This window comes from Lampetra fluviatilis, chromosome 12 (assembly GCF_964198595.1).
Source record: "Lampetra fluviatilis chromosome 12, kcLamFluv1.1, whole genome shotgun sequence".
NCBI classification, from domain to species: domain Eukaryota; kingdom Metazoa; phylum Chordata; class Hyperoartia; order Petromyzontiformes; family Petromyzontidae; genus Lampetra; species Lampetra fluviatilis.
In genome coordinates this window covers 15,313,708-15,340,807 of record NC_136286.1, presented here as the reverse complement: position 1 = coordinate 15,340,807, position 27,100 = coordinate 15,313,708, and the positions used below count along the sequence as shown (strand labels likewise).

Below are 27,100 nucleotides of genomic sequence, written 5' to 3'. Positions count from 1 at the left end.
CTTTACCGATTAGCTGCGAAGCAGACGGTGCGGATTTTTTTAAAGTTAATACAATGGCAATATTTACCAAATATAGTTTAAAAGTACATTTGCCAACAATGTAGGCAAGTGAATGAGACACATTGAATTTGTGAATACAGTACGGGCATTGACAAGACGTGAGACGCGAGGAAGGTTTAAAGTTAACGTTACTAATTTGTGACGCGCAAAGTTTATGTAGATTCAGTTACCACCGACAGGTGAGAAGGCAGCCTGAAGCCCAAGCCCTGTGGCCCTAAACCGGGATGTTTGCTAAACTCCATTTATGAGTCATTACACGTGTGGGAAGAAACAGGAGTGCCTCGAGAAAACTCACGTGTGCGAGGGGAGCAACGCTATCCCCGTACAGATAGAAACAATGGAAGTGAATCCACCTGGCGTACTGCCATCTCCTGGCGAGCCAGGGCATGTCGACCTCAACGCCCACGGGAAGGGAGTCTCACAACATTCGTGCGATCCACCGACCCTCGCGGCTGCCTCCGCAGCGCTGGATTACGGGCGTGAGCTCGCCACCACCGTGTAGCCGTGCGGTGCAAGCGCTGACCAGCGTGACGAGGAAGGTGGCGATGGTGCGCGCAGCCTGGCACAGCGCGCCGTACTCGTCCAGCAGCAGCGACAGCAGGTGGCACGCGTGCGCCGCGCTCAGCGGCGCCGACGTCAGCTGCTTCACCAGACGTAGCTTCACCTCCAGCACGTACTCACGCGCCTGCGACTCCAGCCTCTGGTACAGCTGGTAGGGGTCAACCTTGCACAGCCTGAGCAACAACAACAACCTCCATTCACCAATAAGTGGCGGTGACGTCACCACGGCGCTCGTGCCATGAAAAATGCACTTTGACGCCACGTGAAGTCTCGAAAGCCGAAAGCCCGCTGGCAGGAGGTCACAGAACAGACCCAGGTGCGATGGGTTGAATGACCGAGTTGACTGGCAGATCCACCAATTGTGCTCCCACCATGCAGACACTGCGTTTTAGCCGCCCGGAGCTACGCTCGTTGCCGTGAACGTTGCTCACAGCCTGAGCTGACCCACACACACGAGCACGTGTTGCAGGATATTTAGTACAATGAGGCGGGGTGGAGAGGGGAGCAGTGGTCCAGCAGTTAGCGCACGGCCCTATGAACCCAGTGACCCGAGTGTTGCCACCGCGCCGCCCTGCCGCCCACAGTGCGTGGCAGGCCTCACCTGTCCACCATTTCCTTCACGCTCTCCACGTCGGGCGCGGTGCCCTGCTCCTCGGCGAGCGGCGTCCCCGCCCGACAGTAGATGCACCGCACCAGGTGCCGCACTTCTGTCCAGTACTTCTGCAGCAGCTGTGCGTCCCGCCCACTCTCGCCCACTATCTCCCTGCCACACGCACACACACACGTGCGACCATGGCGCACATACCATAGCAACAACCGTCATTCACCGCTAAGTGGCGATGACACGCACTCTCCTTGTGCCAAGATCGGTGAGCTTTGAGGCCATGTGATGTGTTGAAGGCTCACTCACAGGAGGCCATGGGACAGACCCAGATGTTATAGGCTAACTGAGAGAACTGGCCGATGCGCCACCTGTTCTCCCCACTGTGCCACCTTGTTGTGGCTCAGCTGCCCCGGCACTCCACTCATTGTTGTGTTTGTCGCTTCTCTGTCCTCCGCATGCATGTTAACTCCAAAAGGTTCAAATCAGTGAGACCGACTCAAACATCTTGCGGAAACCTTGGGAATAATCAATAAAATAAAAAATGACCAAACTAAATTTTACATGTACGCAAACCTTAAATACAAACCCCTTGCCCAAAGAATGTGCTCCTCACAGCAGTCAACAACTACTGGACATCTGTGAAAGAGAGCTTCATAGCCCATCAGATTCCTCCAGTCTGAAGAAAGATTCTGAACATACTGTCACTGCAATTCTGTTCTGAGGTGCACTGGCGGGCTTGTACACTCCGAGACTTCAGAAAGCCGGTCACTCTCAGAGTGTTGATGCCACGATGCAGTCAAGCGGAGTTGTCCACTGGTAAACGTTTAGAAGACTAGATCTTGCGTCGCCCACGTGGCTTCAGTTCTCACTCTCAAATGATTACGAGTAATTCGTGCACAGAAACACTAAACTATTATCATGCAGGCAAGTCTACTTTTGAAGAAAAGAAGGGAGAGATTACAATATGAACGTGCGTAGCAGCAAGGGGCTAATGTACACCACTCAGTGAAGACCCCAATTGTATTTTAAATGAATAATAATTATAACCTTGGATAGTTGTAATTAGTTTACTGTTTTTTGCTCGTAGAAAGATTGAGTAAAGACAACACTTTTTGAGCTGACCCTTACGTGAGACCTGAACCTATTAGAAGCTGTGCTGCAGTAAATAGGGTTGTTATTTGCAAAAGGTAAACGTCAAAAAACGCAAGAATCCATTGCATGGCCATAAGACACTCACAACTGTGAAAAAACTTAAGGGTCTCAAGGGTAATCCTTGAGACTTGACACGAACGCCTCGGTTGTCGCTGAAGGGCGGCTGTCTCCAAATGCCCTTCCCGAGTCTCCTCCAAAGGCCGATCTTGAGATAAGCCCACTGACTTTTATAAACGAACGCTAAGAATGTGTCGGAAAGCCTCCTCCACCCGAGACAGCCAATTATACGACCTAAGCCAAAAAAACAAGATTTATAATATTGGTTGTGAAAGCCTACGTATAAAGTTAGAATGGTTTCCTTTATTTGCGTGTGTTCTCTAATCCCTCTGTTACTCTGACTCTGAATGTAATTCCAACCTTGAACCCCTCCACGCTTCTTTGAACATTACTCAGTTTTGGCACACTTCCCATTATTTGCACATTTTCCATTTTCTTCGTTCATATCAAAGTGTCCAATCCCCATGCCATAGCAGGCAATATGCATTCATTAACATTAAATATACCCAAGGACAAAAGCATGTTGGATAATATTTCAGAACCCACGCATATTTATGATTTTTGTTCCTTGTTTTAAACAATGAAGCGCTGCTATTAATAGAAGTGCGGGGACAGCTGAAGCACTGTGAAAAACAGGTTTATAGTTCTCAAGAATCTGCGGCGTATCGGCGTGACACCGTGAGGTCACCGCGATGTCACCACCCGAGTAGCAAATACCGCCGCCACCTCCGTGTTTGCCCGCCTAGCGTGGTGGAGAGGCACGGGCACCTTCTGTTTGGGATTCTCAATTGCACTCGAGACTATCGCACGTGCACATACAAAAAACTAAGTTACGATGTCAGTTCATTTAAAATTATCTTGTGCATCAAGGTGATCTATTCATATATTTATTAAAACTAGAAACTTATGTTTTTGTTTGAAATTAACTGTTGATTAATTGTTAGTTCGAGTGTGTGCCTATTCTATGTAGTGCATATGAATGTTGATTAGTGCTTGCAAGTACTTGGTGTAGTACTTACTACCACTTCCCAAGGATTGTGTACACTATCACGCGTACACGTGATTATGCATGCACGATCATGCGTACACGATCATGCGTATACTATCACGCTTACTTGTGTTTGTTCATCAGTGCTTACAAAATGTGTTGACGATATTCTAACTAATGCTGACACTAATGTGCATTCTTACTAGAGTGCTCACTGCAATTCTAAACTAATTCTTAATCACCCTTACTACCATCATCAGCCATGTTCTATCCACGATTGGACAAATGCTTATCCATGTCATTGCCATCTCCCACGGTGCAGTGAGGCCACAATCCGGTTTGCTCCCGCACATCAGCCTATCGCATCGCTCATCTCCGCAGCGTTCATCCTCTGGGGCGCGTTCTCCTACTTTGGCTGCCATTCCGTCACAAGTCTTGTCCATTGGGTTGACTACGCACGGTGCGAAAGAAGTTCAACATACATATATACAAACATCATACCTGTGCTGGCTGACACTTGCACAGATTCCAGGACACCCATACATTGTATTCTATAAGATTAGGATAGAAACACTGTTGATTCAGAAAATGTTAGTTTTCACTGCAAATGGACAATCAGCTGTCACTTGTCCACGATGCACACTGCTCCGTCGCGTTACCTGCGCTCCCTGCACGATTCACAGTTGCAGATGAGGCCTGGGACAGTGGTGAGTTCGGCTGGGGGCTGGACCGGGAGCGCACTTTCAGTTTTACCACCATTCGCCACCGCATCCAGGACAACGGGCGGCTTCTGAACAGCGTCCACCGTCTGAAAAACAGCGGTTGGTTGTCAGCATAAAACATCAACGCTTATTATTGATGTTGCTACCCATGAAAGTGTCAATTCTACATCAGGAGGCTCCGGCGATATTTTTTCAGTCAATGGCGGTGTTGCTACATTTAATACAAATCGATTGATTTGCAGGTTATTGTTTTTTAGCATTGTGATGTTTTGCCAATACCAGTTACATTGTAAGATGTTTTTTGTATAACTAGAGAGCAACAGGAGGACCCAGAGGAAAGCCATGCAAGGCAGGGGGAGAACATCCAGAGACTCCATGGACAAAGTGCCTGAGTAAGGAATCTAACCCGAGGCCTTCTCGCTGTGAGGCACACAGGTGTTATCACCGCACTGCTACCCAATAACTGCTGAGGCGATGAAGACGTGTCATCCATGAATGAATGTTAACGCTGGGAGACCTTCACAATTGCTAGGCCACAATTTGCAACTTTGGCAGTACAGTATTCTTGGGTGGTTGCAATTGGCAGAACTTTCTCGGCATGTAACAAATACCGTCCTCTCCCTCTGCCCACCGAGGACTCAAAAATGTGGGGTCCCACTCAAAACCGTATCTTGTTTTTCTTTACCACCTCATTTCTATAGTTTCTCATTTGCGGTCTCATTTAAAAAACTTCAGATGGCTCCATTATCACAAATGTATTGGACGATCCTGAGACTGTCGAATAATTAAACTAATTAAAGTAGATAGATGAGCATAATTGTCATTGATAGTTTTCATAAATCATAATTGTCACAGGTATGATATAATGCAAGTGTAGTGAGCCAAAAGATACATTTTAATTGATGAACAAATACATGCATTGGTACCAGGCTCATGTGTCTTTGGGGAACTGCCATCTAGTGGCAGTTTCTGAAGTCGCCACGAAAATGCCATTCGTATAAACGGAGTCCGAAATCGCAATTGGAAGAAATGTGGGGACTCTATGGGCAATTCCGAGACTGTCAAACAATTCCCATTCATTCCCATGATTCATTCCCATGGCGATTTCTTCATAACCATTGAAGCGAATGGGATACTTTGGCAGGATTGCCCAAAAGAAAACTTAATTCGATAACAAAATAAATGTGTTTTTTGCAAGCCTAGGTATTGTCTAAAACATTCTCATTCCTTCTAGACCCCTATTACAATCGTATTGAACCGAGTGGTGGTTATCAATGAGAACTGCCCGTGGACGAATCCTGATTCCAACAGGCAAAAACAATGGTGGAATTGTGCAATTCGAACGATTCCAGGAGGAACTGTCCAGCACGGAACGAATATACGTTTCACAGAGCTACGTCCAACTAGGATACTTCCAAGTCCAGCAAAAAGAAAATGTTTGCTTGAATAGGTAGTGGATGGAAAACTGGAAGATGTAAAACACATCAGCATAAAATGCAGAGATGTCTGCAAAACGCGAAATGAAATGTGAGAGATGAGATTTGCCGTGGAAGAAGCGTGGAATCATCCTGTAAGCACGCATCGTTCTTCATCATTCTCCACAAGGACCAGCGGCGCTGCGCAATCCAGCACTCAATGTTTTGTGCAGATCCCATAACATAGTTACACGGTTATAATTTCGTTTTAAATAATTGGTTTTAAAAAGCTCCAGAAACCACGAGGATGTTAATGAGAAACCAATATTAAGTGCGGCACTAATGTTGATTGGGCAGATTCATCGTCGTGCTCCTACTTATCACACAGAAAAAGATCGGTCAACGTGGATATGTTTCAATGGGCTTCAAACAGATCAAGAGTCAACGTGCGGGAGTGAGGCTACTCTAGCAACACTGCGGTGAGACACGGACAGTGGAGCATCGACTGTTCTGTCGGCTCCTGGAGCAGCCGTGTACCGCGGAGGACCTCGCCAGGGCTACAGACCAGACCACATCATCACCACCACGTGCCGGATACCGGACAAACGCATGACTGTGCTGGCAGCACGCAAGGAGGCAACTGCACTCTCGTCACACTTCTATCTCTAGAGCCACCCAACATGGCGAGACCATCAACTGTAGGGAGACGTCCACACTCCGTAACACGTCACAACACCTCAGAGTCATTACAAGAACCCCAGACCTATGAGAAACACTGATTAATGGATTCCCACTAGCCTGCAGTTTACTGCACCTGAATTAAGGAAACTGTGCACCTACTCCTACCAACCCCACCACTGACAGCTGCAGCTGATACAGCTGGTAGAGGTACAGAGACAGCTGACAGGGCTGGTATGCAGTAGGTACACGACAAGCAAAAGAAGAACCACTGGTCGAAACCAATGCCCAGGTATTCAGAAAACAAGTCATCAGTCCATACGCTGTGATTTAGCTACATTCTGCAGGTCGTGCAGCTTTCTTATTGCAGCAACAATAGACATCCCTTGCATTTCTACGAGACATCAAAGTCATCAGTATTTTGGTGAACTCTATAGGTGATTGAATTAAACTACAGTAAACATAAACACTTTCATCTAGCTCGTTATTTTCGACTCTCAGATTTTACATCAACAGGTTACATTTCTCACACCAACACAGCCACCAACACAGCCACCAACACAGCCACCAACACAGCCACCAACACAGCCACCAACACAGCCACCAACACAGCCACCAACACAGCCACCAACACAGCCACCAACACAGCCACCAACACAGCCACCAACACAGCCACCAACACAGCCACCAACACAGCCACCAACACAGCCACCAACACAGCCACCAACACAGCCACCAACACAGCCACCAACACAGCCACCAACACAGCCACCAACACAGCCACCAACACAGCCACCAACACAGCCACCAACACAGCCACCAACACAGCCACCAACACAGCCACCAACACAGCCACCAACACAGCCACCAACACAGCCACCAACACAGCCACCAACACAGCCACCAACACAGCCACCAACACAGCCACCAACACAGCCACCAACACAGCCACCAACACAGCCACCAACACAGCCACCATCGCGCGCCGACCTAGAGGCGGCGGCGGCTCTGCGATCTCCCATTTACATGCTAACCACTCACATTAACATGCTAACCTCTTACATTAACATGCTAACCGCTCACATTAACATGCTAACCTCTCACATTAACATGCTAATCACTCACATTAACATGCTAACCACTCACATCAACATGCTAATCTCTCACATTAACATGCTAATAACTCACATTAACATGCTAATAACTCACATTAACATGCTAATCACTCACATTAACATGCTAACCACTCACATTAACATGCTAATCTCTCACATTAACATGCTAACCACTCACATTAACATGCTAATCACTCACATTAACATGCTAATCACTTACATTAACATGCTCATCTCTCACATTAACATGCTAACCACTCACATTAACATGCTAATCACTCATATTAACATGCTAACCACTCACATTAACATGCTAATCTCCTACATTAACATGCTAACCTCTCACATTAACATGCTAATCTCTCACATTAACATGCTAATCACTCATATTAACATGCTAATCACTCACATCAACATGCTAATCACTTACATTAACATGCTAATCTCTCACATTAACATGCTAATCTATCACATTAACATGCTCATCTCTTACATTAACATGCTAATCTCTTACATTAACATGCTCATCTCTTACATTAACATGCTAATCTCTTACATTAACATGCTAACCACTCACATTAACATGCTAATCTCTCACATTAACATGCTAATCACTCACATTAACATGCTAATCACTCACATTAACATGCTAATCTATCACATTAACATGCTCATCTATCACATTAACATGCTCATCTCTCACATTAACATGCTAATCACTCACATGAACATGCTAATCTCTCACATTAACATGCTAATCACTCACATTAACACGCTAATCACTCACATTAACATGCTAATCACTCACATTAACATGCTAATATCTTACATTAACATGCTAATCTCTCACATTAACATGCTCATCTCTCACATTAACATGCTAACCACTCACATTAACATGCTAATCACTCATATTAACATGCTAACCACTCACATTAACATGCTAATCTCTTACATTAACATGCTAACCTCTCACATTAACATGCTAATCTCTCACATTAACATGCTAATCACTCATATTAACATGCTAACCACTCACATTAACATGCTCATCTCTTACATTAACATGTTAATCTCTCACATTAACATGCTAACCACTCACATTAACATGCTAATCTCTCACATTAACATGCTAATCTCTCACATTAACATGCTAATCACTCATATTAACATGCTAATCACTCACATCAACATGCTAATCACTTACATTAACATGCTAATCTCTCACATTAACATGCTAATCTATCACATTAACATGCTCATCTCTTACATTAACATGCTAATCACTCACATTAACATGCTCATCTCTCACATTAACATGCTAATCTCTCACATTAACATGCTAATCTCTCACATTAACATGCTAATCTCTCACACTAACATGCTAACCACTCACATTAACATGCTAATCTCTCACATTAACATGCTAATCTCTCACATTAACATGCTCATCTCTCACATTAACATGCTAACCACTCACATTAACATGCTAACCACTCACATTAACATGCTAACCACTCACGTTAACATAGCCACCTCAGCACGCTCGCCGTGTAGGCCGCTCACCGATCTTACATTAACATGCAAATATTTACCTGGCAGCCCTTTAATTGGTGGAAACCCACCGCCATTGCCGTCACTGTCCACCACTTACTTTAACATCAGCTGCCCCACCCATGCTGCTGACATTTGGGCTACGCCCATTTTAAACCTTTATAAATAAGTTGCTTATAGGAGCAAACCCCCTTTTCCTGATGACGACCGCTTGTGTTGCGATGGAAACGTCGTAGTTTTTTGTTATTTTCTTTTAACCTATCTACGTGACTTTACCGAAAGACCCAAAGAATATGTCAAGAATATTTGTTTTAATCAACAATTGCTTCTAAATGACACCAGTGTGATTGACCAACGCAGAAAACTGCTATCGTCAGCAATACGTGCGAGTTAAGAGGGGATCCCCTGCCCAGGAGCACGCGAGGTGCCGGGACACCGCAGACGGCGCCGCTTCGCGTGCCTGTGGCCTGCTCAAAATCGCCATGAGCAACGCCGGCTCAAGCCACAGGTCCGGTGGTTGATGTGAAATACTTTGAAAACATTTTAAGTGGGAGTCTTTCTCCGTAAAACTGGCCTTCCACATCCGTTTTCTATTAATTAAAGCAGGCCGCTCCTGTGCGTTGGCGATGGTCGGCCCTGAAACTGACCTGCAGCAGAGGGGTCCCGTCATGGCGGCTCACCCGCTCCCATCCTCCTCCTCTGCGTTGAAGTTCTCACGAATCGGTCAACGTGGACTCACTCTGCTCACGACTGTGCCGCTATACGTAGTGTTAATCTGCGCTGTGTAACAACACTCTAAAGCCCAGTAGCATCTTTAACTTTACGCAACTGTTCTCAATCTACAATGAGGAATCAAAAAAGTCCACGTGATTTCCTGCTCAAGAGGCGTTGTTCATCTCCCGTTTACTGCTCCGAGTCAGCGGTAAAAATTCCGCATTCGTGAGGCCGAGGTCAGCTAATCTATAGCACTTCCACCGTTGACTTCCACGGAAAGTAGAACCTATTTTATTGACCTCAGAGAGTATGATGGACTGAGGTATACAACAGAATAATCCACGAGCCTGACTATGGGAAGCCTGTATCACTTGGAAAAACTAGCCCACCTCAAGCCCACCGCACACCAGTCACTGCAACACAGGCACTTGATTTTAACAGCGACCGTAATTCACGCGTTCATCTTGGGCAAGCTGCTGGTCGATGGACCTGCACATTGACCAATCAAGAGCTATTCTCTACAGACTTAACTGCATGCAGTGCCCTCAAAACATGCGTTGGCAGCAGCCAATAGCAGCACAGTTTGCAGGTACAGGGAGCTTTCAACGCCGGACATCCCCACTTATAAATACTGTACTTCAATCAATGCTTACGGATTTCAAAGCGCAACATTCAAATAAGAATTGGTAACTGAATCGGATGAATAAATAATTGTAAAGAAAAAGAAGAGGCCAATTGCATAAGGTCAACCATAAAGATACTGTATATACTGTATCACCTAAAAACTGATCGGTACTAAAGCATGCAGTTGACATATTCCTATGTATGGGAACCTTCAATAGAAATGTTCCGTTTCATGTGACGAACGCATTCGTTTTGAGGAAGTCCCATGGCATCCCTCGCACTGTCTTCACTGTGCAAGAGGAAACCCCCCCCAGCATCTTGATTTACACAAGAATGTCAACGCTCTCGCAGCGCGCAGGCGGGCTTGGGTGCGGGGTCACGCCCGTTCCGGTTACCATCACGTCACCGTCGGTACCTACGGGCAGCCCAGGGAGAGCACGGCCTAGGCAAGAGAAGACTCGGGTAACACTTGCCTGAGACGTGGGCTGAAAATTTCCTCGGAGATGCTGCTCCTCAAAGTTCCTCCGACAGTCGTGGCACACCCAGAGCGGAGACGGGAAGAGAGTGGTGTTCTCCGGCGTCGCGCCATTCTGCATGGGAGAGGGCGGGCTGCGAGACGCGTTGAGGGCTCCGACAAAACTTGGCTGCGGCGGGTTCGGCGCCCCGGGGCTCGGCGCACCGTTCAGGCCATTCCCTTCAGAGTTTGTCTGCGCGGAGCTCTGTCCATTGGTGCCAGCGGCACACGCCGCGAGGCCGAGCTGCAGTGGGTTGGTGCCTCCACCGGCGCCAGGCGCCAAACCGTTGGTCTCCCCGGCAGAGGCCTGCAGCATGCTCGGAGTTTCGCACCGGCACAGCAGACAGCGCCAACTCCCAGGGAATGAAGGTCGCAGCGGGCTAAAGGAAAAGGGAACCTGAGCATACAGGAGGAAAAAACACGGTTAACATTTCATATACTTTAGTTTCAAATACCATTTAATTGTGTATAGCTCGTTTAAGTGGTGTGATTTTTTAAACAGTGTTCATAAGCCACTTGCCACAACTAATCGCAGATATGGAGCTGCGTCGAAGTTAAATCATGCGAGGGTTTAATTCAAACACAGACTGAAGATGCAATGCTGAATGTGGAAAAAACTATTCCTTGGACATGGCTCCAATTCCTAATTTCGCTTGCGGTTTATAGCTAAATCTAAACATAAAGCAAAGTTGTTCAACTACAATGTTACTGTGCTTAAATTTAACATCACTGAATCCACCATGAGATAGCTGAAGAGCAAAGCCAAGTATAAAACATTTCAGCAGAATTACATAAAAAATTTTACAAGCACAAATATGAAATGTTACACACACCAATGTATTCCCTATGAGTAACTTTTGCACTTACCATTTGACAAACATTACTAAAATCCACAAAAAAATATATAATTGTTCCAAAAAAATGTAATATCGGCATACATTTGATAAAACGGACAGCTATAGGAGCGAATCAAATTATAATTAGGCATTACGTCAGTAGCCAAGTAAGAAGGTGATAATTATGTTCAGCTCAATGGTTCATCTCCCCATTGCACTGGCAACACAGTCGAGTACCTCTTCATTATAAGATGCCACCACACTGCTAATTAACATTAATTGCATTGAGTGTTTTAAAAATTGTATTTATTAATGAGCTCTGAAAATAGATACAAAACGGTTCACACAGAAGATGAGTAAAGCGTGCAAGTGAAAGACGGCTATACTTAAACAATAATCTAGCTTTACAAAGTCACACACATTACCATTCTGCTGTAATAATACGAGTGCAAAGAATAGCACTTTTGTAATGACATCGCTGGATGGCACCATGTTGTGGGTGCGTGCCGGCCCTAGAGGCCACGGTGTGTGTGCCGACCGAAGGGGAAGGCCATGACACTCTGGTTGACCCGGGAGGACACGTGACTGGTTTGAATGACAGGGGGGCCCCCAAGAGGGGGCTAGGAGGGCCACGTGATTCGAACCCAGGTTCTTCCTCACGGTTCTGGAAGGGGGGCGTGGCCAAGGACGGAGCCGGCCACGCCGGAGAGAATTTAAGCCGAGTCCCGAGAGGGATCTTGGTTGTCCGTCTGGGGGAAGAAAGCCTTTGTCTACGATCTCCATTCTGCGAGTCTTCCAGCACTTGGACCCGGGCAGTATGTCGTTGGTCCCGGGTCCGGAGTTAATAGTTACCAGTGTCGTTAGCTAGGGTGGTCACCACCCTTGGCCGTTGTCTTGTTAAAGGGTGAAGTCACCCCCCATTGTGTTGGAACTAAATATATACGCTGCCTCCAAGTCTAAGAGTGCGACTCAGTTGAACCCACTACACTTTAAACACTCCAGCCAAATAGCAAATCTGCATCGGACAGTGGTTTAATGAATGGGGTCAGGAAGTTGATGGGGGGAGCTGTGGTCTTGTATCTCAGTGGGCTGGTCTCGAGGTGTTAGGAGCATCAAGAGCCCCCCCCCCCGCCCCATTGATGAGGGGCGTCTGGAGGCCTGCAGCCAGGGCGTGAGGGCCGGTAAGAGAGGGGGGTGCCAGACCTCACTATGGGGCGTAAATGGCAAACATCTGAATGCCTGACTGCTGCACACAGACCATAACAACGGGGAATACAAAGGTATTGGGGGCAAATAGAGGGAAATGGGAGACCAGAAGTGGACAACACGATGATGCATGGAATAAATACAGACACACAGAGTGATGCAAAGACAGAGGTGATAAGAAAATTAATGAATAGATTGAGATGCAGGGGAAAAAAGCTGACTCATTTATAATGCAGCTATGAACTTGCATTTCATTATGACATCAGACGAATGGATGAGGGCTCAGGCTCTCATTAAGAACCATATCGGATTCATGCTGTTCAACTTCATGCAGCTGCCCATAATTTACAAGCAGACTTGTTTAAATGTTTTAAATTCACATCCTTACATTGGACATTTCCTATCAGGCCTGAAGAAGACAATGCAAACACAGCCAATATTCATCCAGTCACATGTGATACTCAATAATTATACCCCTGCAAAACTGCGCATAACTTTGATGGGTGATGGTCAAATGTATGTTGTGCTTCTTTTGCACCATACATAGCCAATCGTATGCACCAGTTTTTATCCTCCGAAATAACTGATTAATACATTTTTTAAGGAAGAAGGAACCTAAAAACCATTTGTTCATATTCACTTTCATTACCAAACCAACAGCAGTCCACTTCTGTGTGGCAGCTTGAACCTGTTCCTAAAAAAAACCTCCTTCTGAAATTGTGGGTCTTGGCCCAAGGACCGACCGCTGGCATAAGCTGCATAATCTTAACATGCAGAAAGTCTCACCATGCACGGTGCATCAGGACATAGCGATGGTATGCAAATCCCACCCCGTGAATGGTTGAGTTGGGCCATTCTCGTGAATCCTAGCTTGGAAGGGATTCCATTATTAGAAACAAATGCGATTCCTAGCAGGGTTGAGGGTTCAACGGAATCGTGGATTCGTGGGAGGCGGCTTGGAGGATCCTAGATTGACAATCAGGCAAAAATAGAGGGCCTGTTCGGCCTGCTAAAATCGTCATTGAAGCACTTTTCCACGGGAATTCTGGTCTCTACCGGCAGCCTAATATCGGGGGACGACCAATGGACTTGCGACTGGGAATATGGGAAGTATTAACGGGAACATGGGGACTACCCCTGGGACAACCAAGACGACCCTTGAGACCTCCCAGAAAACAGATTTTTTAATAAGACCACCATTACAACCACTTGGACTTACGGGACTACCAATCAGACTTGCAGAACCACTGGTACGACTGGGTTACTACCAAGACCACCAGGAAAACCGTTAAGACCTCCCCGACAACTATTTGGACAACCAAATAATTGGCTGCTCACTCGCATATGTAATTTATTTACAGAGACGCTCGCTTATGCATGTAGGTGTGCACACAGACGCTTCACTCATGTTCACCGATGAAGATTGAAACAGAATCACCGATAATCGTTCAGTCTTAGAGAAAAGAGAGGTGAGAGAACTCAATCAAGTGTGGATTAGCGTTGAGGCCGTAGGTAAGCGTTGTGGCTGTGAGTTGTTGTTGAGGCTGCCTGGATGCATTGCTGTGCATCTGTGCACAGCAATAAGTGTGTAACCCAGCCAGCGGAAGGGTGGCGTCACACATGTCCACATGGGACGATCCTTGTGCACTCTTTTGGGTAAAATTCTGTTTTATCAAAAAAGCTCAGCCAATTATTATTCTTGAAATCCTTCAAGTTCCAATGCGGCAAAAGCAAAACATGTGGTGAAAATGTACTTCGAACAAGAGGAATCATAGCCTAATAGAATCACATAGCAGCACTTTGGGAAAGTTGGTCAACAGGTAATTTATGTCCAGTTATCCCCCAAACTTAACATTTAACTCTGAAGTCTATGAGCACAGTGGGGCTAATCTCATGGGAACCAGGTATCAACATTACGCTGTCATGATTATATTCAGGTGTTTTGGTGGCTAAGGAGGATGGCACCTCCTCAGTGCTCCTGGGTTTTAACCAAGCCAACAAAATGTACAAAACCACCATGAAGCCCAAGTACAACAAAAGGACCCGACCCTCACGCTGCTCCAGAGAAACAAGTTGAAAGCAGACGAGGAAAATCAGTCAATCAAGTGAGGATTGCATTTAATGCTGATTAAACAGAACTAAATATTACTTTACAGGGATATTCTATGGACTAAGCTTCACACTGTGATGAACCCAAGGCAATGATCAAAACAATCATTCAGAAGCTAAAACGACCACTTTGTTGAAAATAATCTGTAGAGGTCCATAGATTTTCTACAGCACTGATCCAATGGGCAATCGAACTGTTCTAACTGTTACTTGTTCTGCTAAAAAAGTTCCCTATGATTAAGCTACTTCAGCAAATTAAAAGTGCCCCTTATTAAGCGGTAATATAGGTTATCGTAGACTTGACTGCGTGCGTATTCCCCCCCCAGGTAGATCTCAAGCAAGGGAGTAGATCCATACAAAACGAATATGGCCTTTGGAGGCGACTGAAAAAAGGAAAAAGAAAAATTGTTAAAATAGAAACACACAGGCGAAGTAGCTACAACAAAAGTAAATTTCACCTTGACAAGCCAGTGCTAAAGACGTGATTACAAGTTAACGCACTTGACCACTGGCAACAGAGTAGTAATATCCACCAACTGTTCTCACTGCAGGATACGACTCAAGCTGAATTTAACCTGCACAACCCTCCTGGATGTAACTTTCTTGAAATCCAATTTACAACATTGCTCCTCCAGCGTGCGTTTTGCAACACATCGGCACATTTCTAAGCCATTTTATCCCATCGCAAGCCAGTCTTTTGACTATGAATGAAACACAGGTGCCGCTAGGCCGGAGAACAAACTCCACGCCTCCCCTCTTGCCTAGAAACCCAGCCCAAAGGCACTGACCTGAATTAGGCAGAGGGATCGAGGCACGCAAGACATACAGTATACAAATAAAACATCACAAGTCTATAGAAAATAAATCTGAGCTCATGCTTTTTTGTTGTTTTAATCTTAAACAAGATCAAAACAGTTTTACTCTTAAGTATCTGTGCACTCTCTTCACATGGCTGCAACAGCAATTTTATAGAAAATGAGCAACGGTTAACTTCACCTTGTATCTCGAACTATCAACAATCAATCTTGATTTGAAGCTTTCGTGACTGCAGGAATCCACTCTTTGGTTCTTTCGGTATTTTTATTCTACCAACGTGACTTTACCGAAATAACCATAGAGTATCAACAATTATATCAGGAGCTGTAATGAAACACTCAGTGTAATTCAATGTTTAGATAAACTGCTGAAAGTTCCAATAACAATATTGAATACTAGAAACTGAATGTTCAATTGATTAATACATTTAGTGTCACATGTTTTCATATACCTATGTATTGTTTCCCCCATAATGAAAAATGTGTTTCCCCTTTGTCAAGCTGGAGATGCAGCTCTGGGCCAGTGGGACTGGTTCCTCTGGAACGGGGGCTGCACTACCCTGGCAACGCCGCGTCTGTCACTGCACTACCCTGGCAACACCGCGTCTGTCACTGCACTACCCTGGTACAGCCGCGTCTGTCACTGCACTACCCTGGCAACACCGCATCTGTCACTGCACTACCCTGGTACCGCTGCGTCTGTCACTGCACTACCCTAGCAACGCCGCCTCTGTCACTGCACTACCCTAGCAACGCCGTGTCTGTCACTGCACTACCCTGGCAACGCCGCGTCTGTCACTGCACTACCCTAGCAACGCCGCCTCTGTCACTGCACTACCCTGGCAACGTCGCGTCTGTCACTGCACTACCCTGGCAATGCCACGTCTGTCACTGCACTACCCTGGTACCGCCGCGTCTGTCACTGCACTACCCTAGCAACGCTGCCTCTGTCACTGCACTACCCTGGTAACGCCGCGTCTGTCACTGCACCGGGTCTGTCACTGCACGGGTGCCCAGCGCTACCCGGCAATAACTGGTTCCCTGAGTGGGAGAGAAAGGCCGTCTCCTGGCTTTGGCAGACACGCCTGATCCACAGTACTAATAAAACATCATAATTTAATACATTTGGTATAGACACTTTCATTCTTGTAGAGCATGGCTATATCACAAAGCAAGGTAAAGAGTTTTCACAGACAGTCTGCAGTAGTTTTGAAGGGGCAATGGTGCTTTGTGTATTCCGAATTGAGTAATGACTGGATAATCTTTCAAATTTGGCAAATTTTGACCATGATGTAACGATGCAGAACTTCTTTCGTACTGTACGTAGCCAACCGTGCTAATCGGAAGAGCGCAATGCTGGAACATGACCTACTCTTCTGAATAACTTCAAGGGATCTTTAACATCCACTGTGAAGTAGACAGCGTGGAGTATTTTACGGTGACAACACCCGCAGTAATAGCCAGGGTGGCCTACTGGATTCGAAGTGAAAACTTCTCCAACAAGCGGCTGTAGCACCACTGCTGGGCCACGTCACCATCCCCAGAAACGTGGAGGTCGAGTGGGTGGATTACAGTTCTCCAATGCAGTTCCACATCGCCAGCTCTGGATGGGGGCCCCGAGTCACACGGCCGTGGACACGGAGATGCCTGCAGGGGGCCCAGTGCAGATCTCTGTTGCATTTGTGCTTACAGTATTTCTACTCAGTTTCTAATGACACAAAAATATAGTGGAGCTCTTCGCAAAAGGGGCGATGGTGGAGGGGGGGTGAGGAATCGCTTGATAACACAACAGTCTGCCTTGCCAGTAGATAGACAAGTGACACCGCGGTTCCTTGAAGACCACGAGCCACAGGCTTCCGCAGTCTCTTGCAGCCCAGTTGTGCGACACTGGTGGGACGTCACACACGGAAGCGCAACCTTGCCGTCTGCTCCTGGGATTTTATTTTTCCCTCACAGTCTCCTTCACGGACATTTCACCTCGTCTCTCTTGCAAGTGCAAAGTACAAGGCACTGTTGTGCAGAATGGTGGCAAGATCGTCTCATCTCGCTTGGGAACGAGCAGGAAAGCCCACTGGTCGATTAATAATTAAAATTGAAACAGATGACGTAACCCACTGTTCTTGAAATGATTGCTAAAGTTAGGCTGGGCTCTATGGGCTTTCACCAGGTAGTGTCAGCCTAATATAGAGTCGTCTGCTTAACAGGATGGAGCTATGAGCTAACTACAGTTAGTCGGGCTAGGTCCTGGGTGGACTGTGCTATCAGTCCCTTCAATCATCCACCTCCCACACGTTTGACATCACCGCCCACTAAGGAAACCGACTTCTGCTTGTATAAGCAATCGTTACTGGGATTGACAGAACATCTCAAGAGAGGGTCACAGAACTTGGGCAATCGGGAGTGATTATGACCGCCATCCCGTGCGACTACCTGCGCCTCTAAATAATTTGCTCTCAACGAGAGTGAACAAAATCTGGGCTCGTTGCAAATGTGTATGTGTGTTTATGCGATAGGCTGCTGGCACCATGCGGCCTTCTAGTGTCACTGCTCGCACGTGATTGGACGAGACTGGACACGAGTGGAACATGGAAGCGCATGATGGGGAACCCCCATGAGCAGGGGAGACGGTCAATCTTTACAATTGGCAATGCTACCGCTTTCGTTCCAACAATTTGACTACGAAGAGGACAGACACCCTTGAAAAAGCGGCAGCTACAATGTGCGCCACAGACAAATGCAATCACCGGAAGTAGTCAATTTCACACCCCACATGAACGTGTCCTTGGCTTGGGAGCAGGACCTTTATAATAACAAAAAAAGTGCACAGGACTCCATAATTAACCAGTAAAACTCCCGTCAGTAAAGAGGGGGATAATGGCCGATGTCGATCAGGTACAGCAACAGATAACGCAGGTTCATTTTTTACAATCCGTGCGAGTCCCTGTGTGTTTGTGCCACGACATGTGCGATGCCGAACGCATCACATCCAGAAGCAGCTGCCACATCAACGTTCCTTGTTTTCTTGCCATCAGTGACTAACGCACCGGGAAACCTCAGGGGTCTGCAGACAACACTAATAATAATTGGGGAGCCACTGTGCTCTGTGGGCGACAGGAATCACAGATACAATAGCGGTGAATAAGCAGCGCTCTCCCGCACAGATAAGAAATGGCAACCGGTCTAGGAAATGTTTTCACTCTTATGCACCCAAAACTAGCAATCTGGTTATGAGACCTACTTCAAGAGCAATCCTTACCACACCATCTATACCAAGTCTACATGTTGGGACCCTTTGTATTCAAGAGTTGTGAACAATATTTTCCACACCTTAGAAAGGTATCCTGAATTGAATGCGTGAGGATGTTGTTTTTAATAAGTGAAATTTGTATCCAGACCAATACTTCAGTTTGCAAAGCGTATGCAGAACATTTCAAAAGACATGCACGATGCAACTAAGGGTTTGACCGAACATACTACCACTACCTTGAGAGGTCTTGATGTCCCAAGCCACCTTGCACACTTTAATGATGCACTCATACTTCCATCCCATACCGTTCACGCTTTCAAGATGAATAGTTCTTAGAAAACTCAAAAGAAGTCATTCAACAATTTATCGCGTCGCATTTTCACAAAGTGAGAATAAATGATGAGCGCGTGAGGTGAATGCGACTGTAATAAAACGATGTACTTTTATGAAAAAGTTCACAAATTGGGAAGTGTTACTTTGTGAACATATGAAACAAATATTTTGAGACTGGAAAAACCTAGTGTTCATTTAACACCTAAAAACATGACATTTTTTAAGAATGAGGGTCTTTTAAGTGGCATGTCAAAGATCAATATCCAACCTCTGAAGGTTATTTTTAAATGTCACTCCCCGAGAACACGAAAAATGTGAGGGAGTTGCTTGTCAATATTCAAACTGTCAAGTTCAATGAAGTCTGAGATGTGCATTTATTCTGAGTTTTGCATAGCCATACACCAATGCACATCACTAGCTTGGGCAAAGGCAGGAGTTTGTGACTGTAAATCATTGTGATCATTTCAAATGCTTTTCGATTTGTGAAACGCAGACTCACAGATGTGACCCAGAAAAGCAAATATTACTCAATGCAGAGAAAACACAAGGATGCTTCTCCCGCAAAGAATTTAATTGGGGAAGAAGCAATTAACTCTGATGCTTATCATACAGTAATTGACATAAAAATAGACTAACATGCCAAAAGTGATTAGCACACAACATCAATACAACACCAGTGATCTGCATTATGTAATGGGGCTATCTGTATGAAAACAATCAGGCCTAAGGCCAGAGGAGGAATGGTACTGTATAGCGTTGTAGAATTCTGACGTTTTAGAATAAAATATGGTAATCGACATTTGAGTAAAACGAACCCCAAAAGTTCGCCAGTCCATGGAGCATGAACTGGCAGGCAGCTCACTCACTCCTCTCCATCCACAGCTCACGCACACATCTCCTCCTCCTCCAATGGCTCACTCCCTCAGCTGCCGCTGCCGATGGATCACTCGTACAATAGCCAACCACACCGATCATTAATGACGAGTCTATTCTATCCATGCATATTGCAGCAATACGTTCAGGCACCTACCAATGTCGAGGCCTGCGAGCCACGAGAGGGCTTCAGGAGAGAGTTTGTCATTTTGCTACACATAGTTTGGGTTGATGACTATTGACCCAGTATTTCACGACTGTGTCAGAAAGCCCATTCAAATCACCCAAGCTGCAACTCATGCATGTAAAGTACTCATGTAACCTATAATTATGGATGTTAACAACTCAGCAAGTGAACTTTGAGCCAAAATAAACTATGTGCGCTAAAACCTAGAATTCATTGTCCAAATCAGAGCTACACCGGCCCATAACCATGCGAGCAGGCCCAGACGACCAGCAGTGAGCACAGCCTTCAAGAGGGCATCCACAGAACGCAGCCTCTTGACAATAATATTCCTCACAAGCAGCATCTTTCATAATATACAGGCAAAGACATTTATTTCTACTCAGTTCTTGCTCAAATATATATCTTTACATTTTTCATAATATAGCTGTGAGCTACTTTCTAACTAGCTGCTCCACCTTGAGACACATGCTTCACCCGGGTGTAGTGCAGCAGAAACCAGGCCTGAGTTGTAGGCAGCCTGGCCCATCCCTGTGGATCTGCCCCTGAGAGGTCACGCGAAACACTGGCCGAGTTGGGCTCAGGCCACTTCTCTTTCATACAACAGCGACTGCAGCACCTCGTTCACTAAACATATCACTTCGGATATTCGTAACATTGCGAGCATACATTTTTATATTTAATTTGGCAGACCTTAGAAAACACATACGACCGTTTCCGATTTCATTACCTAACCTCCGATTAATTCCTTATCATGTCGCAAAGCTGTGCCCTCCCTGGGTCAATTGCTGTGCTGCAAATAGGAAAAAGAAAATCCGTCAGCTCTGTATCGCCAATGAGAACCCGACGCTCAGCTGGTGTCCGCTCCATGGAGATGACAAGGAAGCGGGCCTCAGCTGGAGGCAACAGGGGGAGCCGCACAGCCCATCGTGATCCGAAGCTGAATTTAAAAACGACGAGCGGCAACCAGGCTTGGCGACCAAGAAACAGCTTATTCACGTTCGAGGATCAACAGCGTGGCCCGGATCTGCGTCAGCTAGATCTAACAATTTGCTTCGCCTTGCGATTCAATTAAAAGGGCATGATTCATGGTCGGGATTCAACTCGGATGAATCCTTTTTAAACAATGGTGAAAGTAGTGACGTCTAGCGACATTGTTTAGCATAAGGATCAATATTAATCGCTGCATCTATGTACAGTTAGATCCCTATTCATGAGCCATGAGCCTCTAGGGGATCAGCCCTTGCTGTTCCATCACCTCGGGCACCTCCCCCTGCCCCCACCTCCTGGCGGTGATGGAGGTCAGGGAGGGAATCTTTAAAGAAGTCTGCCTTAAACGAACGTTAATGTAGGCTTAGGTCAGGTCAGGCCCTTTAAGGATACATTCTCTTTAGCTGTACAGTTATAAACTGTGTGCTTTTGGTAAATGTAACTTGTTATCAACAAACAAAAGGAAAAACATGGTTGTGGCACGGTCAATGTGTGAAAAAACACCAGGGGGTGTGTTTACGAGTGTCCGCTGCATACTCTCAAACGTTAACGCAGCTGGTAAGTCGAATTAAGCGAGGGACACCACTCACTGCACCGACCGGTTTCAAAACAAACCCCATGATTGCACGACTGGCTCAGAGGTCGGCCAGAATAACAGCGTGCGGCTCGCTTGTGAAAGCGAGGTCCAAACCACTTCCTGAGTCTACCTGGTGCCGTCAGGAGGGCTGGTGGGGCTGCTGTGAGAATGGGGCCACAGCTGATGATTCCCAGCGGTTGTGGAAAACTTACGTGAATGAGCCGAGCTACACTGGACTTGGCAGATCCAGAACCACAACGTGGGTGCAATGACGTCCGATTAATTATTAGACTGAATTTAAAGAAAAAATACCAATATTTAAAGATGACATTTTTGTTGGGATGCTGTAAATATAGAATTGTTATTCTAGTCTAATATTTGCTTGTGGTGAATTTATGGAAAATATATATTTGGTCCAGCTGTTGTGTGCTTTATGCATCCGACGACACCACTGCATATTCGCTGCAGCACACAGTTCACGGACTGTCCAGTCTTCACACCGGAGTCACAATGTAATATGACTGTACCTCTGCTCGACTTCTTAAATTACTTGGCAAAACCATCTCTCAAATACAACTTTGCAACAGCCGTACACAGCATGTCTTGACAAAGCATTCCAACTGCAGTGTCAATACCCTCAGCTATCGGTGTCATGTCTTTGCCTGTGTGGTTGTTTTCTCACGTGGCATGATTACAATCATATTCAGCCTCTGCAGTGCCAAAACACCTTGAATATGGCATTTCACAATCTCATTAGAGTAGTGACACCACACGGCATTAAAGCAACTACACAGCACTCCAGCTGTGACACCACACAGCCCGTGAGCTGTGACGACACACAACACTGGAGCAGTGACACCACACAGCACTCCAGCTGTGACACACAGCACTACAGCAGTGACGACCACAGCTCTACAGCAGTGACGACACACAGCACTACAGCAGTGACGACACACAGCACTACAGCAGTGACGACACACAGCACTACAGCAGTGACGACACACAGCACTACAGCAGTGACGACACACAGCACTACAGCAGTGACGACACACAGCACTACAGCAGTGACGACACAGCACTACAGCAGTGACACCACACAGCACTACAGCAGTGACGACACACAGCACTACAGCAGTGACGACACACAGCACTACAGCAGTGACGACACACAGCACTACAGCAGTGACGACACACAGCACTACAGCAGTGACACCACACAGCACTACAGCAGTGACGACACACAGCACTACAGCAGTGACGACACAGCACTACAGCAGTGACGACACACAGCACTACAGCAGTGACGACACACAGCACTACAGCAGTGACACACAGCACTGGAGCAGTGACGACACAGCACTACAGCAGTGACGACACACAGCACTACAGCAGTGACACACAGCACTGGAGCTGTGACGTCATACAGCACTACAGCTGTGACACACAGCACTGGAGCAGTGACGACACACAGCACTGTGGCAGTGACGACACAGCACTCCAGCGAGTCCAGCTGTGACACCACACAGCACTCCAGCTGTGACACCACACAGCCTGTGAGCTGTGACACACAGCACTGGAGCAGTGACGATACACAGCACTGGAGCTGTGACACCACACAGCCCGTGAGCTGTGACACACAGCACTGGAGCAGTGACGACACACAGCACTGTGGCAGTGACGACACACAGCACTGTGGCAGTGACGACGCACAGCACTGTGGCAGTGACGAGACACAGCACTGTGGCAGTGACGACACACAGCACTGGAGCTGTGACACCACACAGCCCGTGAGCTGTGACACACAGCACTGGAGCAGTGACGACACACAGCACTGGAGCAGTGACGACACACAGCACTGGAGCTGTGACACCACACAGCCAGTGAGCTGTGACACACAGCACTGGAGCAGTGACGACACACAGCACTGTGGCAGTGACGACACACAGCACTGTGGCAGTGACGAGACACAGCACTGTGGCAGTGACGACACACAGCACTGTGGCAGTGACGAGACACAGCACTGTGGCAGTGACGAGACACAGCACTGTGGCAGTGACGAGACACAGCACTGTGGCAGTGACGACACACAGCACTGTGGTAGTGACGAGACACAGCACTGTGGCAGTGACGATGCACAGCACTGTGGCAGTGACGACACACAGCACTGTGGCAGTGACGAGACACAGCACTGTGGCAGTGACGACACACAGCACTGTGGCAGTGACGACACACAGCACTGTGGCAGTGACGAGACACAGCACTGTGGCAGTGACGACACACAGCACTGTGGCAGTGACGACGCACAGCACTGTGGCAGTGACGACACACAGCACTGTGGCAGTGACGACACAGCACTGGAGCTGTGACGACACAGCACTGGAGCAGTGACGACACACAGCACTACAGCAGTGACGACATAGCACTACAGCAGTGACGACACAGAGCACTACAGCAGTGACGACACACAGCACTACAGCAGTGACGACACACAGCACTCCAGCGAGTCCAGCTGTGACACCACACAGCACTCCAGCTGTGATACCACACAGCCTGTGAGCTGTGACACACAGCACTGGAGCAGTGACGACACACAGCACTGGAGCAGTGACGACACACAGCACTGGGGCAGTGACGACACACAGCACTGGAGCTGTGACACCACACAGCCCGTGAGCTGTGACACACAGCACTGTGGCAGTGACGACACAGCACTGGAGCAGTGACGACACACAGCACTGTGGCTGTGACAGGCCTCTCCGTAGCCCTCCTCATGAGACCACACCGGCACTGGCCCCTGTGCCCCCGATCAGCAGGGCCGCGCTGCCTCACCCCCCACTCCGCCACCATCGCCCATTCCCACCCCCTCCCCACCTGGGCGAGGCCCCATGGCCGCCGCAGGAAACGGCTCCGGGCTCACTGCAGCCCCGACAAGGACAGACGGCAGCCCCGGCCTGCTGGGTGGGGGGCGGGAAGCTGAAGGAGGCGGAGTGACCGGGGGTACAGGGGGGGACGTGGGGATGCACCCCCTGCGGCCGAGAACGGTGGGGGCAGGGGATTGTGTGGGGGGCTGTGTGGGGGGCTGTGTGGGGGGCCGTGTGGGGGGCCGTGTGGGGGGCCGTGTGGGGGGCCGTGTGGGGGGCCGTGTGGGTCCTCGTGTCCCAGGTCTCCTGCATTCCCACAACCCATGACGGGATGTTGATGCCTCACCTCACATTACACTCATCATCTTACTTTTGCTAAACCTACCCCCCTCATCAGACCCCCACATCACGTCAGTTCTCCCACCTCCTCCGACATCCTTCGCATCTCTCCCCATCAACTCTCCCACTCACCTCCTCTCCCCTGACCCCACGGCTCACCTCCATCAACCCATACATCAGCCATCAACTCATCCCTCACACCATCTTTCGCTTCACACCTCATCCCACCACTTTACCCAACCACATATATTGTACATACATTACTCGCTCACCTCACCTCTCGTTTAACATCACCCTCTCACTTCAAATGCTCCCATTCACCCCTGACTCCACCTCACCCCATCAACTCGCCTCTCAATCCTTCAAACTCAAGTCCTTCCTCGCGCTAACCTCCTCCAGCTCTAAACCTCATCGTTACCACTCACCTACTACCTCGCCGTGCCCCCCCCCCTCCCGATTCTTTCGCCGCCCATCTCAACCATTACTTTTCCCAAGCCCCCCCCCTCACCTACCACTATCACCCCCCTCACCTCTCCTCTTAGCCTCACAATTCAAGCCTTTCACCAAATCCTCACCCCACCTCACCCTCACTACTCACCTTTCACAATCACCGCCTCACCTCCTCCCAACTCAGTCCCACCCCGTCCCCTCACCCCCATCGTCTCCCTCAACGCTTCCACCTCATCATCGCCCACCTCCAGCCTCAACTCGCCCCTCTCCCTCACCCCCCCCCTCACCTCACCCCCCCACTCTCCCTCACCTCACCCCCCCCTCTCCCTCACCCCCCCTCTCCCTCACCCCCCACCTCATCCCCCCCTCCCTCACCTCACCCCCCCCCTCTCCCTCACCTCCCCCCCCTCTTCTTCACCTCACCCCCCCTCTCCCTCACCTCCCCCTCTCCTTCACCTCACCCCCCCTATCCCTCACATCACCCCCCCCTATCCCATACCTCACCACCCCCCCCTCACCTCACCCCCCCTCTCCCTCACCTCACCCCTCCCTCACCTCACCCCCCCTCCCTCACCTCACCCCCCCCTCCCTCACCCCCCCCTCCCTCACCCCCCCCTCCCTCACCTCACCCCCCCCTCCCTCACCTCACCCCCCCTCCCTCACCTCACCCCCCCTCCCTCACCTCACCCCCCCTCCCTCACCCCCCCTCTCTCCCTCACCTCACCCCCCCTCTCTCCCTCACCTCACCCCCCCTCTCTCCCTCACCTCACCCCCCCCCCTCTCTCCCTCACCCCCCCTCTCTCCCTCACCTCACCCCCCCCTCTCCCTCACCTCACCCCCCCCCCCTCCCTCACCCCCTCCCTCACCTCACCCCCCCCCTCTCCCTCATCCCCCCCCCCCTCCCTCATACCTAGGCCCTCACCTGCCCCCCCCTCTCCCACACTTGCCCCCCCCCTCTCCCACACTTGCCCCCCCCCTCTCCCACACTTGCCCCCCCCCTCTCCCACACTTGCCCCCCCCTCCCACACTTTCCCCCCCCCCTCTCCCACACTTGCCCCCCCCCCTCTCCCACACTTGCCCCCCCCCTCTCCAACACTTGCCCCCCCCTCTCCCACACTTGCCCCCCCTCTCCCACACTTGCCCCCCCCCTCTCCCACACTTGCCGCCCCCCCTCTCCCACACTTGCCCCCCCTCTCCCACACTTGCCCCCCCTCTTCCACACTTGCCCCCCCCCCTCCCACACTTGCCCCCCCCTCTCCCACACTTGCCCCCCCCCTCTTCCACACCTCACCCCCCCCCTCTCCCACACTTGCCCCCCCCCTCTCCCACACTTGCCCCCCCCCCTCTCCCACACCTGCCCCCCCCTCTCCCACACTTGCCCCCCCTCTCCCACACTTGCCCCCCCCCTCTCCCACACCTCACCCCCCCCATCCTCTCCCACACCTCACCCCCCCATCACCTCACCCCCCCCCATCACCTCACCCCCCCCCATCACCTCACCCCCCCCCCCCATCACCTCACC

At 48.6% G+C, this 27,100-nt stretch overlaps 1 protein-coding gene across 2 annotated transcripts in view; it reads right to left on the bottom strand.

Annotated features, from left to right (window-relative positions):
* Positions 1-27,100, bottom strand: part of FAM193A (family with sequence similarity 193 member A) — a 50,435-nt gene that overhangs the window by 21,775 nt on the left and 1,560 nt on the right. For both annotated transcript variants that reach the window (XM_078861771.1, XM_078861772.1), the window contains exons 2-5: positions 10,718-11,155; positions 4,082-4,230; positions 1,223-1,384; positions 584-794 (exon numbers count right to left, since the gene is read on the bottom strand). In XM_078861771.1, the coding sequence (XP_078717897.1) occupies positions 584-794; positions 1,223-1,384; positions 4,082-4,230; positions 10,718-11,155 (960 nt within the window). The remainder of the gene's footprint in view (positions 1-583; positions 795-1,222; positions 1,385-4,081; positions 4,231-10,717; positions 11,156-27,100) is intronic.